Genomic DNA, 14,771 nt, shown 5'->3' on the forward strand with positions numbered 1-14,771 from the left:
AAAAACTTACAAAACGAGAGGAGTTGTCATTCCTCACGGTCTTGGCATTCCCAAAGGCCTCCAGCAGGGGGTTGGCGCTGATGATTTGATCTTCAAGGGTCCCCTACAAAGTAATAATTATTGTCAAATTGAGATTGTTTTAAACCACATTGCAGTTTCAGAACGGAACATTTAATCCCATCTCTAGTGACCAACTCACGTGCATTTTGCCTGGCTCTTCCTTCTTCTTCTCCCCAGAAACTGCAATTGTTGCAAAGTACTGGATGACACGCTTGGTGTTCACAGTCTTTCCAGCACCGGATTCTCCGCTGCAAATCAAACAGAGAAGCAGAGAACACATAACCAAAGAGTTTCTTCCTGCAGCGCACAGCAAAGCCAACAAAAACCGGAGCAGGGAAATATACATACGTGATGAGGATCGACTGATTCTCCCGATCTGTGAAAGAGACAGAACCAAAGAGACTTTTGAAAGAGTTACTGAGTAACATTGAACTCACTGAAAACGGAATGAAACAAATAAGTGCTGGGATTTGCAAAGGGGCCTCAGGACATCAGGCAACTAACTCAAAGTCCATAGGAATTGGGCATCTAACTCCCTTAGGCCTCTTTGAAAATCCTGGCCATAATAAATAATAACTATACGCTCATGCAGCTCAATAGAGCCACCCCAGGATACTTATACCCACTTCCCTTTCACAGAATTCCCTCTTGCAGAAATCTGATGAAGCTACTTATCTCTCTGGACAACAAAGGGTTATACAGAATAATGACTTGATCCTCAGTTTATAACCATCTGCATAGCATCAGTGCAAGAAGAGTGCAAAGTGTGTGCGAATTACTGTGCAAGGTGTAGGGGTGTGGAGAATTATGATGCACCACTTTGCACAAGTGTAAATGACACATAAGATGCAAAGTCAGGAAGAATCAGGCTTCCTGAGAACAGAGCGTCATGATTTTTGACAGTTCTTCTTTGGGCCCAGCTAGAGCCAGAATGTACAGAAGCAGATATGGACATTCTGTACTTTTTCCATTAACCACATGCTTGTGAACTTCCAAAAAGGTTTGCTTTGGGTTCTTCGAGAGCTGGGCTAATGTTTGGGTCAGGTTCAGTTTGTTTTTGAACAAATTAATGTTTGCACTTTGCTAGTTCTGAATGTGTTTTGGTGTCGTTAGCTGCATGTCATATTTCCCGGAAAGAAGATTGTGATTCCTCATAAGAAATTTTCATTCTGTAATCGCTTTTCAGGAGTTGAGCCACTCACCAGTTAACATGAACTGATAGGCGTTGTCAGAGATGGAGAAGATGTGGGGAGGGGCCTCTTGACGCTTTTTGCCCCTGTAGGCAGTCACAACTTCTGGGTTGTACACAGGCAGCCACTTGTAGGGGTTGACAGTGACACAGAAGAGACCTGAGTAGGTCTGAAAGAAAGGGAGATAGCCTGGTTGGCTTCCACGTGATTTAGTGTAGCTGTTGGTTTGGAAGTCCAGGAAAGACTTCAGCCTGTACTTACATAGATCATCCAGGCTGCGTAACGCTCTTTGAGGTTATACAGGACACCAGGTTCATGGAGATGGGTCATCATCGCCATGTCCTCGATTTTATCATATTTGGGAGGGTTCATGGAGAAGACTTGATCGTCCTTAACAGTCAAACTCTGGAAGGAAAGAAGAGACCCATTTCTATCAGCTAAGAGCAGAGGAGGAACAAAATGCTGTTCCTTACTCCGTGTTTTTACTCACTTCTCCTTTTTCAGTCTTGACTGTGACCTTCCCTCCTTCCCTGCTCTGGATTATGCTTTTCACAAAGGATTCCTTGGGATGCACCACAAAGACCGATGTCTTAGCATCAAAAGGCTTGTTCTGGTCCTCAATTCTCTCCTTCTCTGTCTTTCGGAGGAAAGGAGCTGCCACCCCAAAGACGGCCATCTCAGCATCCGACGACATGGCTGCGGTTTATCTAGGACAGCTCAGCAGTGAGCTCTGATGGGGAGAAAATATTTTACATTTTTGACTCAGGACCTGGAATGAAAGAAACCCCAGAGCTGGGTGAGATGCTCTCTGACTCACTTTAGACCCAGAAACTTATATGGGGCTTCACTTTACCACACTTTTCATTCCCACCCCTTTTTCATCTTGTCTGTTTAGATCTCTATAATTAGGGGCCATGCAGTTACATGGGGATGAACTCCATTGTCCACTGCATTTGTTGATAGGAATAGCATAAGTAGATCCCTACATGAGGGACCAGGAAGAGCCAAAAACATATTAGAATTATGAAAGCCCTCTTACATCCTCTCTTCTGTCTACATTTTAGACTGTGTCATGTGCTTACAATGGAAGGGCATTGGGGGAAAGGGAGCAGGAGGGTGGATATTGGAAAAGGTGCAAAAGGGAGGCTACTACCGTCAGTGCTTTTGATAAAGAATTTTCCGGCATTAGAGAATAAAGCACTGGGTTCTCATGTAATTTAAGCTCTGTCTGTCTGTCTGTCTCTCCCACTCCAGTTAACCAAATATTATCAATATGCCTTTATTTGCCATTACTCCTTTTACAGTTTCCTTACTTAACTATATAAGAACTATCTGGTTCATTAGTGGCACTGTCAGACCAGTGGTATAGCCAGGTGCAGTGAACTTGGGGAGAGGGGGAGGGTGGACATAAAAAAAGGCAGCACCCACTGCGGCACTTGTATTCACCGGGTGGCGCTCCGGATCTTCAGCGGGCACTTCGGTGGCAGGTCCCTCACTTGCTCCAGGTCTTCAGCGGCACTGAAGGACCCGCTGCTGAAGTGCCGCCAAAGACCCAGAGCGCCTCCCAGTGAGTACAAGCCCTGCAGCAGTATGTCCGTCCCCCCCACATTCAGAGTAAAAGTTAAAAAGGTGCCAAAAAATTATAAAGGCACCACTTGTGCTCAGTGGGGGAGCGGCCACTCCCGCTGCTCCCCCCCTAGCTGAGCTACTGGGTCAGACTGGTCAAGGAGTCAGTGTGAAAGGGCCACCAGCTGCCTTAAACACTGCCTGAAACCTTCTTCTGAGGGCATTTTCACACATGGCATCTCAGGGCTTGGCTATACTTGCAAGTTAGTGTGCAATAAAGCACACTAGCTCACTACCCGTCCACACTGGCAAGGCATGTACAGCACTCTGATTCCGCACCTACAGCACTGCTGGTACTCCACCTCGGCAAGTGGAATAACGTTTGCTGCACCTCCACTGGAGCGCCGCGGCGCCAGTGTGAACGGGGTGTTGTGTTACTGCACTCTGATTGGCTCCGGAAACATCCCATAATCCCCTTAAGTCAAGTGGCCACTCTTGTCATTGTTTTTGAATTGCTGCAGGAATGCAGATATGCCCTTTCAAAGCTCTGTTTCTGACAGCCGGCATGCTTGTCTGCCCAGAGACAAAACAACCATTAGTGTGTAATGCTGTGTGTGAGAGAGAGAGGTGGCAGGGGAAGGAGATCTGCTGCTGTCTGAATTTACAAGACAGCATGCTGACATGCTCTCAGCCCCCTAAAAACCCACTCTCTCTCCCCCAACATACACACAACATACTCCCTGTCACACCCCACCCCACCCCATTTGAAAAGCATGTTGCTGTCACTTGCATGCTGGGATAGCTGTCCATAATGCACCGCTTCCAATGCCACTGCAAGAGCTGCAAATGTGGCCACGCCAGTGTGCTTGAAGCTGTCAGTGTGGACAGACTGCAGCGCTTTCCCTACTGTGCTCTCCGAAGGCTGGTTTAACTCAAACCGCTCTACATCTGCAAGTGTAGCCATGCCCTAAGTGCCACTCACTAAGCTACTCTGCGCAATAAGAGATGAAAACTTGATTAGCATTTACCAGAGAAATGTGTGTCTCTTTCAGATGGGGCACAATTATTGTCAGTGATGTTTGGGGTGTGGGGGGAAAAGCAAATTCTGGATACATGCTCATTAAAAGAATAGATTTATTCTATGGACAAGTAATTAGATTCTGTCCCCTAGTGGGTCTCCTCTGTTGGGCCACTCTGTCCTGGTTTATTAGGGACCTATGAGCTGGAGTGTCGGAGCGCTCTGTGTACAATTGCGTTGTGACGTGTGTATTCAGGAGAGGTATCTGAGAGAGGGCACTGGCCGGCCCAGCATTAGTGGTGAGTGGCTTCAAGTCCAGCCACTTTGGAGACCTGCCTGTCATGGGCAACAAAGCCCAGGAACAATATACAGTGCATTTACACAATGGGCATAGATATTAGGGGATACAATGTCTGCTTATTGAGCTAGATAGAAATCCCACCCTAGAGGGTACTCACCATCCCCTGGGAATTAGTAAATCAGGATCTTACCTCTTTTGTGATACCAGATGGATAGTATGCAGGCTGGAAACTGGTCAATATTCTAAAATAGAAATAGAAATTCCTTTCTTATTGCTGTATGAAACTCCAGTGATAAACTGGAGATTGAAAATGTATAGATGACTCAAAAATTGATTTAAAAGCCTTGATGAAAGAGCCAATCCCTCCTGGAAAAGAGTGCTAGCAGCAGCAGGAATGCAGTGGGACGTGTGGAATGCAGGGGGTACTTTCTCCTCTCTGCAAGCTCAGATCCCCCCATACACTTACCTTGAAGCTTTCTGTGCAAGGACAAGGCAGATTCATCCTAGGGGCACTTTTATAGGGTCTTATCTGCACATGTAGCAGCCTCCTCCTCTTTCTTAGGTCAAGACATTTTTGGCAAAGTATTGTTTGGCAAACTTGACTCAGAGCATGATTGTCATTCATATAAGACATGGATATATATAGAAATATTTGTTGTCTTACCAGCTATGTGAATAAATCTCCTATAAATATTATGACTGGGAATTTGAAGAGGAAGTGCCCTGTAGTAGTTAGAGCAGGGCACTGTTGGGACTGCTTGCTTCTAGTTCTGTCTGGGCCACTGACTTACTATGTGACACTTTAGATTTCTGTGTCATAGAGCTCAGTAGAGATTAAATGGTTTATTATTAATTATTATAATAATAAAGACTTTTGGCAACTGTGGTCTGGAAAATCCTGCAATAAAGCAAAGAGCGAGAGATTTAGAATAGTCCTGATCCCAGAAATGAAAACAGTATATCTACACTTTGAGCTGGAGCTACAAATTCCATTCCAGCTTGAGGCAATATACCCACACTAGCTCGACTAGTGCACTAATCAGAGCAGTGGTTAGCTGTAGCTGTGGCGGCCAAGCGGCAGGAAGAGCTAGCCACCCAAGTACATGCTTGGTGTCGCAAACAGATTTTTAAATAATAATAAGAAGAAGAAGAATGTTTTGTGTAGATTTTGAGCTTTATAAACATTTTTTAATTTTTCAAAATACAATTTAAGAAAAATATGAAACAACAAATTTAAACCTTTTGTTTAGAAAACATCAAATCGAAACATTTCTGATTTTTAAGGGTTTCTTTTGACCAAAACAATTCAGCAAAATCTGCATGAATTCACAAAATTTTTGGTATCAAAGAAGCTGCATTTTTGTTCCAAAAAACACCCGTTTGGGTAGAAAAATTTTGCCCAGCTGTATTTGGGAGCCCACTTGCAAACACATTGAAGGGTGACGGTAACTTTATTTTTAATTCCACATATTGTGCCTCACTTTTTAGGTGTCAGTCTGTGTAGTGGGTTGCATTGCAGAGACCAGCCATGGAACAGTATCACATCCCATGTGCTCATATTACCCAATAAAGGGGATGACATATAATTAACTCATCAGTCATGGCTAATCTCTTCTCCTGTCTTCATTCTGTCTTTCTGAAACTAAACTCAGAACGAAAGCAGTGCTCTTGTTCTCCCAAGACTTTCACCTCACTGCACATGGTGTGGCTCTGTTGTATCTGACTATGCCATCGTGGCATCTCATGTGTTCTCGTGAGTGTATAGTCTGATCTGTAGGGAGCAAGGTCACAAACAGATGTCACATAGGAATGTGAAGGCTCCCACTGAAGACTTGGCATGATGCTTGGCCCTTTTTTCAATCCATTTTTCATGTCTGTCTTTCTTAAACTGTTTACAACCTTTATTGATGGTTGTTTTCCATTCAGGCCTACGTGCACAACCCCCACATCACTCCATACCCTCACTCCCAGGCCTGTCAGTATAGGCAGGGCTTTGGATGCGCCATCTTTCCTGTCAGTCGCTATTGAGGAGGCATTGCTGTGAGCCACCCTATTGCACTGGCCTGAGAGCTCAGCTCAGCCATTTTGGAGCCTACAACCTGTACCACTTGTGCCCTCTTCCATCAACACACATAACTGTTAATGCTGAAGGTCCAGAAATCTGGAGGCTTCATGCAAATAACTAGTATATTAATTGACATATTTTGAGAATATGGTTGCGCTCTTTTACATAAACAGCAGAAAGAATGCAGGTTATAACCCACCAGAGTTCAGAATACACTACTATCTATGTATCCTCAGATGTTTCTACCTCTTCATCTCATTCCTAAGCTTTTTTCCTTACAATGGAAGTCATTCAAAAGTGCTGAGGAGGAAGCTCAGCATCATGTCCACTCCTGCACCTGGTCAGCTTTGGAGTGGGAGTTGTGGCTTGTTCAAAACACAACAAAACTGGATCGCAATTATACACCTCAAAAATATGTCTGTGTTGCCAGGTGAGACATAAAACCAAGATGCTATGCAGCTATGTGGGATAGTCAAAGATCTTGTGTGGCTTTTAACTCCTTCCATGCAAAAATCAGGGCATGAACAAAAGTGTCCCGGACAAATTTCAGTCTCAGCAAGTCTTCGGCATTCTCACATTTCCTTCACATTTCCTCTGTGGTTAGAATAGTAGTTACCTTCCCCTTGCCCTCCTGCTGTGCCACCTCTGCTCTGAGTGACCACCATTTCCCCTCAAGCCACCCCTGTTGCACCCCCGCTGTCCTGCTTGGAATTGCTGATTTGCAGAAACCCACTCCCACCAGTAGGGGCGGCTCTCCTTGTTTCCTCTCCCAGTATGTGTTTTTCCTGCTGCAGGGACTTTGCTGGGGTTGCTGTCTCCAAAATCAGTTGCTCTGTGGTTCCCTAAAGCTGCTCCCCTTCATGTGAGTGAGGCAGAGTAACTGAATGGTGTCCTGCGAGAGGTGCAATTGCCTGTTACACTAATGGACAAGGAAGGGCAGCCCGATATGGGACCTAATGAGCCTCGGCTTGGTAAGATCCTGGAGGGACAGCCGTCACTTGGTCCATCCCATTGGCAGTCACCCAGTGGAGGCAGACTGGGGCATCACCCTTTAGTGCTGCTTTTCAAGTTGACATGTGACAGAAGAAGTCACTGCCTGCCAGTAGCAACGAGAGAGGCAGGCGTCTGATTGAGAGGCCTAGAGAGGAAGCCCAACTCCAGGAGTCTCCCAGGAAACCCAGAGTCTTAGAAGATCTAATGTCTTTGACTCCTCCCCTCCCCACATGTCCCAGCCCACGTCCCACTTTGCTGTCAGACAGGGAACTCAAATAAGTTGATCTGAGTACAGCCCCTGCCAGGCCACACTGCCCCATGGCCAGAGCAAGCATCAGCACCCACCTGAGCACCTGCCCCATGGCCAGAGCCAGTGTCACCACTCGCCTCAGCCCCTGCCCCGTGGCCAGAGCCAGCATCACCACCCGCCCGAGCCCCTGCCCTGTGGCCATAGCCACTGTCACCACCCGCCTGAGCCCCAGGCCCGTGGCCAGACCAAGCGTCACCACCCATCCGAGCCCCTGCCCCGTGGCCAGACCCAGCATCACCACCCGCCCAAGCCCCAGCCTCGTGGCCAGAGCCACCGTCACCACCCGTCTGAGCCCCTGCCCTGTAGCCAGACCCAGCATCACCACCCACCCGAGACCCTGCCCCATGGCCAGACCCAGCGTCACCACCCACCCAATCCCCTGCCCTGTGGTCAGAACCAGCGTCACCTGGTGCTGGTCACCTGGTGCAGGTGTCTATCTTATTCTTGACTGCTAAATTGCATTAAAAGAAGCTAAAAATACATGACATTTTTTCTACTATTTCTCTTCCCTGTCAGCTATTGCTGTAGTTGCCACAAGACTGTTACGCAATTGCAAAGAGGAGACAGTACTTGTGGTTGTGAATTTAAAGGGAGGATTCACTATAAAATCCTATTATATGGCTATGAAAAATTTTAGCAACTCTTAGTCTAGGAAGAAGCTTTGTAGTGAATCAGAGAGATAGGGAGGATCTCTGTTTTTTTCTTATTCTAATAACAATGTCTTGTTCAGTGTTAAAAGAACATGACTCTGTGAGTCTTTGCCATTGTCACATGATGTGGGCTTCGTAATTTCTTGTATAAACCCACATCTAGACTTTTGATCTAATTCCTGTTCAGGTCACATTAGACTTGAAATTCTCCAGTGCTGCATGAAAACTGTAATGAATAATTTCCACTCTAATTTTAATTTTGGTGAGGTGCACTGCAGTGCTGGTCTCTCCCCAAAAGCATCAGTATGATTTTGTTACAACGAGAGCACTAGACTCCTCTTCCACTCCTTCTTGGGTGAAACAGTTGTTAATCTGTGGAGCTCCAAAACTACACACTTTGGACTGCTAATCTGTACTCTACCTTTAGGTTTAGTTTTAGCTTCACTTCTGGACTCCCTATGATAGACATAGTGTGTGTTAACTGAGGAGGATTATTCAGATTCCACTACACTGATTCAGAGGTCCCACTTACATATCTTCTGTGTCAGTTTTAAATCTGATATCTAGCTTTACCTCCCAGGGCTAACTAAAATCATCTGGGACAGCAACAGATCCAAGAAGGAATGATGGATGCTTGTCATTTTCTTGTGCTCCTACTCTCTTTCTGTGACATGATAATAAATCAGCATATTCTTGCTTCAAAGCCAGCACCTTCTGCACGTTCCTTGTACACTGAGTGCATTAAAGAATTTGCTGTTGATTGTAGCTGGCTTACTACGCTGTGATCTGTAGGATGGATGTTTCCATGCTACCATATCTAGTCCTTTCCTGGCTCTGTGGTTAGGCAACAGGGCGGAATTGTAGTGAATCTGAAGATGGAAGGCAATTTGGGTGAAAGTGACCGTGAAATGATAGATTTCATGATTCTAAGTAAAGGAAGGAGTGAGAGCAGCAGAAAAAGAACAACGGACTTTAGAAAAATAGACTTTAACAAACTCAGAGAACTGGAAGGTAAGGTGCCATAGGAAGAAAGTCTTAGAGATAAAAGAATTCAGGAGAGGTGGCAGTTTTTCAAAGGGACAATATTCAAGGCACATCTGCTGAAGAAGACCCTGGGTGGCTCGAAATCTTGTCTCTTTCACCAACAGCAGTTGGTGCAATAAAATATATTACCTCGTCCACCTTGTCTCTCTAATATCCTGGGACCAACACGGCTACAACTACACTGCATTCAACTATTTCAATGTTAAGGAAAGTTAGCAAGAATAGCAAGAGGCCAATCTGACTCCATCAGGAGCTATTTAGTTACTTGAAAATAAAAATAAAAAAATTCTACAAAATGTGAAAACCTGTACAAATTGCAAAGGAAGAGTACCAAAGAAGAGCACAAGCTTGAAGGAACAAAATCGAAAGGCTACGCTACAAAATAATTTATACCTAGCAAGTGACATAAAAGGCAGTAAGATGTTTGTTAAATATATTAGGGGCAAGAGAAATGTAGGTTCTCTACTTAGCAGGTAGCAATACTAACAACTGATGGCATCAAGAAGGCTGATGTGTTTAATGCCTGTTCTGCTTTAGTCTTCACTAAAAATGTTAATGGTGACCAGATACTCAGCACAGTTTAATGTTAACAAGGGGGAAGGAACGCAAGACAAAATAGGCAAAAAAAACAGGTTAAAGTTGCTGAATCAACTTTGGAACCGTTAATAATTATCTTTGTGAACTCCTGGAGGCCGGGTGAAGTCGCAGAGGACTGGAGAAGAACAAATATAGGACCTATCTTTAAAAAAGGTAACAAAGAGGACCTGGGAAATTATAGATCAGTCAGCCTAACTTCAATATCTGGAAAGATACTGGAACAAATTATTAAACAATCAATTTGTAAACACCTAGAGGATAAACAGGATTATAAGGAATAGCCAGCATGGACTTGTCAAGAACAAATCATGCCAAACCAGCCTGGTTTCCATTTTTGACAGGGTCACTGGCCTAGTGGATAGGGGAGAAGCAGTAAGCATGATGTATCTTGATTTTAGTTAGGCTTCTGTCACAGTCCCCTATGACATTTTCATAAGCAGACTAAGGAAGTGTGGTCTAGATGAAATTATTATAAGGTAGGTGCCCAGCCGGTTGAAAGACTGCACTCAGAGGGTACTTATCAATGGTTAAGTGTTAAACTGAGATGGTATATCTATTGGAGTCAGTCTTGGGTCCAGTGCTAGTCAATATTTTCATTAATGACTTGGATAATAGAGTGGAAAGCATGCTTATTGAATTTGCAGATGACACCAAACTGGGAGGGGCTGCAAGATCTTTGGAAGACAGGATTAGAATTCAGCACTACCTTGACAAAATTATATAATTGGTCTGGATTCAACTAGATGAAATTCAAAAAAGGCAAGCACAAAGTACTTCACTTGGAGAGGAAAAATGAAACGCACAACTACAAAATGGGGAATAATTGACTAGGTGGTAGTACTTCTGAAAAGGATCTGGGGGATCTTATGGATCACAAATTGAATATGAGTCAACAATGTGATGCAGTTGAGAAAAAGGCTAATATTCTGGGGAGTATTAACAGGCGTGTCATACGTGTCATACATAAGGGAGGTAATTGTCCCACTCTTCTTGGCACAGGTGAGGCCTCAGCTGGAGTATTGTGTCCAATTCTGGGTGCCACACTTTAGAAAAGATGTGGACAAATTGGAAAGAGTGCAGAGGAGAGCAACAAAAATTATAAAAGATTTAGAAAATCTGATTTATGTCAAAAGGTTAAAAAAAACTGGGCACGTTTGGTCTTGAGAACTCCTGGAGGAATTCTGGTCCCAGACTGTGGAACAAACTCCCCAATGAACTAAGCACCCTCACACACATCCCCACCTTCCACTCCAAGTGCCAGAGGCACTTCTCCAACCTGTTTTACCTAATGTAAAAACACCAACAACAAAAAACCCTACCAAAACACTCCTCTGCACAACAATTCCTTCCTGGAGAGAAGCTGAGAGAAAGAACAAACCACATGTGAGAATTGTTAATCACATTGCTTAATACACTACTGGAAGGTGCTCAGATACCACGATGATGAGGATGATATAAGAATCTGAATAGAATAGAATAGGATTTAGGCTGAACTTTCAACATTAACATTTGGCATTTCTTACTCTTGAGCACTCACTTTCTCAATCTTTGTATCACATTTAACACTATTTTTCCTCTCAGTGAATAATTTTATAATGTATAATGAAGAAATACTATGTGATCAGGTAATTAAAGACTGTGTTGTAATGGATGCATGCAAAGGACAAGAGTTAAAATTAAACATTCAATAGTGCACAAACCTTAATAAGACCCCAAAGCTAATCTGTAAAAAACAAAAGCCCCTACTAGTTCTTTGTATGCAAAGGTCTCTACAATCTTTATTTCCTAAACAGTGAGGACAGAATAACCAATAAATACAACAAAGTGACAGAGAGATTCACATTTTGTGCATTTCTTCAGTCACTGTGTAGCATGGTGACATCCTCACTCTTCTCCTTCAATCTTCCTGTGAATCTCGCGGCTCTTCACCCGCAGTTTGTTAACCTGGGACTCTGCAATGTCAGCCCGCTCCTCAGCCTCTTCCAGCTCGTGCTGGATCTTGCGGAACTTGGTGAGGTTGACATTGGATAGTTCCTCCTGAGGATGGAGAGAGAGTTGTGAAAACCAAAGTGCTGACAGTTGCCGTTTGTCAGGAATCAGGCCCTGCAACAGATCCACTCTGGAAGCAGTGCCTGCAGTAGAGCCAGTCTCCGGGCAACTTTAATGAATACAGCTGGCCTAACGTAGGCTGCCTGTTTGGCTACACACCCTGACTGGTTGGATGGATCAGCAGAACTGCTCTTAAGCCCAGCTGCAGCAGCAGCAGTTGCTCACAGCAGTCATCTATATCTATATATCTCCTGTTCGTTCCCAGCCCTGCTCCTGCCTTGCCTCGCTCCAGGTAACCTGGACCCTTGGCTCAGATTTCTGACCTCTGACTCTGGCTCTGACCCTGGGCTCCAATTCCTTGCTAGCAAATGCTCTTCTAACCACTAGAAGTAGCCTAACTGACTTTTGCTCTGACCACTAGGCAGCGACTGTTCATATTCCAGTCACTGACAGTTTGAGCAGCCTAGCACAAAACAATACAAGAACTAGAGCTAATACAGGAAGCATGAATTCCACAAAGGCCAATATCTCTCTGAGTGAAATAATGGGAGCCCTATACCTTGCAGGACCAACTTGCCACCCTGTAGGTTTAGCATGCAGTCCTGCAAGCTCAATCTGTGCTGTCTTCAGCTCCAACCCCAACTCTCCACGAGAGCAACTTCCCCCTGTATGACAAGTTAAATGGCAATTGCCACAAATTTTGTGGATTTCTAAATCAGTGTTGGCTCCTATTTCTACTATGCCCACAGTTGTACCCCACTGACAAAGCCTCTCATCTACATCCGGCGCACCAGGAGCTCAAGGAACATTTCCAGTCTGCCAATAAATATCATGCTGACTGAAGCCATCAGGGCCACCCCAAATCTAGTCATAGGGGACAACGTGTGGCTCTCGGCCCAGAACTTTAAATTTAGCTGCCCATCTGTCAGACTACCAATACCTGAGCCCTTTCAGTGTTATACAATGTGTGAATCCAATGCCTTTTAGGTTACAGCTGCCCAAGTCCTTAAAGATACATGCTGTCTTTCACATCACACTTTTAAAGCCCTACATTGAGAACCCATACACAAACTGCTATGACCTTCCACTGCCCACTGCCATCCGTAACAGTCCACGGACAGGAGAAGTACTTGGTCCACTGAACCCTCCACTCTTGGCAAATTAGGGGAAGGATCCAGTAAGGGGTGGACTGGGAAGACTACAGAATGAACTAGCGGTCATGGGAATGAACATCCACACCCTGGCCTATTGCAAGAGTTTTTCAGTAGTACCCTGAGAAACCAGGCCCTGGGTCCATAGGAGGTGCACTCGAAAGGAATCAGGGCTTGTAGCAGAGCCAGTCTGGAAGCAGGGCCCAAAGCAGAGCCAGTCTCTGGGCAATCTTAATGAGCACAGCTGGCCTACAGTAGGCTGCCTGATTGGTTGGAAGGTTCAGCAGATTGGCTCTTAAACCCAGCAGCAGCAGCAGCAGTTCAACAACTGCTCAAAGCATGTACCCAGAGCTGCAGTAGTGCCTGCTCCTGCCTTGTTCCCAACCTTGCTCTTGCTTTGTTCCTGCCCTGCTCCTGCCTTGGCGCCAACGTTGTCCCTGCCTTGCCTCAATCCAGGTAAGCCAGTTCTGCCCCTGGACTCCGACTCCTGACTGATGACTTTGTCCCTGACCCTTGACTCTGGCGTCTGGACTCTGGCTGCAGCTCTGACCCTGGGCTCCAATTTCTGGCTACCAACTAGGCTATCTAACCACTAGGTCTAACACCTGCTCTGACCACTAGATGTGACTGTGCTTGTCCTAGTCACTGACCCCCTTTTCTTGCATTTGGAACTTCATGGGATACAATTGCTTAATCTGTCACTCACTTGCCATCTCTTATCTGAAAACCAAGTACAGACCTTCTCACACTCACCATTTTCTAAGTTAGAAAATCCATTAAAAGCGAGGTGAAATCCTTTTTAAATGTAGAATGATGCTGCACATGTAATTGCTACTAGAAGTCTATTCACTTAGGGACAGGGAAATGACAAAAATCCAGAAGAGAAGTGTCATCCATTCTCACTTGTGAGCCTTTCCGGAGACAGTTTTAGGTCTGCAATTTGTATGCTCTGAGTTCAGGATTGTACAATGAACAAACCACCTTTCATTACATTGTAGCGCCAACAACAAGAGTGCATCCACCCTGAAGCTGAGTTCCGGGAGACACAGCCTTGATAACACAGTGTGTTTCACTGAGCTGCATGGAGAGTTATTGTTGCATCCGCACCATTAATCTACCATTTGAATACTGAGCTCCACCGAGTCAGATATGCCATGTATTGTGTGCACACAACTGCAATGTATGACAGTGATCTTTTGATTGGCAGTCTGGGTACTTTGAACCATTATGGGATATTCAAAGAGTCAGATTGCCCTGAACAGAATGAGATAATGAGGAGCAGTTTCAAGAGAAAAGTAGGAATTTCTCATTCTGTCACAATCCTATTCCTCCCTAAGAGCCTGATCCAAAGTCCATTGAAGTTAACTGGAGCCTTTCCAGTAATTCCAGTGAGGTTTGGATCAGATCCTCACAGAGGAAGCACTTGCCACCCACTCATTTTCCCTCTTCTCTCTCCCAGTCAGGCAGCATAGACTCAGATCAGGCAGATCCCTACTTCCTTCCTTCTCTTCCAGCCAGGCAGCTCCTCTCTCAGTCCCTAACTAGCCTCAGGCAGCTGTCTGGGTTACCAAGGAAGCAGCATAATGCTCTTTCTTAGGAAGGATGGATCTTTGCAGAGGAAAATGAAATTTGATTCTTGGTTTGGAATGAAAGCTGAGAATTTGCATAAAATTGTGGAATGATGAAAAAATTCACAGAGAGCTTAAATCATGGGATCCTCCATTCTGCTTAACGTTATTATCCTGCTGCCCCTGAGGTGAAGGCAGGGATTTGGAGG

At 44.9% G+C, this 14,771-nt stretch overlaps 2 protein-coding genes across 3 annotated transcripts in view; both read right to left on the minus strand.

Moving 5' to 3' along the window:
- Nucleotides 1-4,361, minus strand: part of LOC123344834 (myosin heavy chain, skeletal muscle, adult-like) — a 38,705-nt gene extending 34,344 nt beyond the window's left edge. Inside the window, exons 1-7 of the mRNA XM_044981313.1 lie at nt 4,326-4,361; nt 1,741-1,980; nt 1,512-1,655; nt 1,263-1,419; nt 409-436; nt 200-308; nt 11-103 (exon numbers count right to left, since the gene is read on the minus strand). Of these exons, the coding sequence (XP_044837248.1) occupies nt 11-103; nt 200-308; nt 409-436; nt 1,263-1,419; nt 1,512-1,655; nt 1,741-1,944 (735 nt within the window). The 5' untranslated portion in view covers nt 1,945-1,980; nt 4,326-4,361. The remainder of the gene's footprint in view (nt 1-10; nt 104-199; nt 309-408; nt 437-1,262; nt 1,420-1,511; nt 1,656-1,740; nt 1,981-4,325) is intronic.
- Nucleotides 4,362-11,678: 7,317 nt separating this feature from the next.
- LOC123344832 (myosin heavy chain, skeletal muscle, adult-like) overlaps nt 11,679-14,771 on the minus strand; it is a 33,576-nt gene continuing 30,483 nt past the window's right edge. For both annotated transcript variants that reach the window (XM_044981310.1, XM_044981309.1), the window contains exon 38: nt 11,679-11,831. In XM_044981310.1, coding sequence (XP_044837245.1) covers nt 11,679-11,831 — 153 coding nt within the window. The remainder of the gene's footprint in view (nt 11,832-14,771) is intronic.

The sequence above is a fragment of the Mauremys mutica genome, chromosome 12 (assembly GCF_020497125.1).
Source record: "Mauremys mutica isolate MM-2020 ecotype Southern chromosome 12, ASM2049712v1, whole genome shotgun sequence".
Taxonomy (NCBI): Eukaryota; Metazoa; Chordata; order Testudines; family Geoemydidae; genus Mauremys; species Mauremys mutica.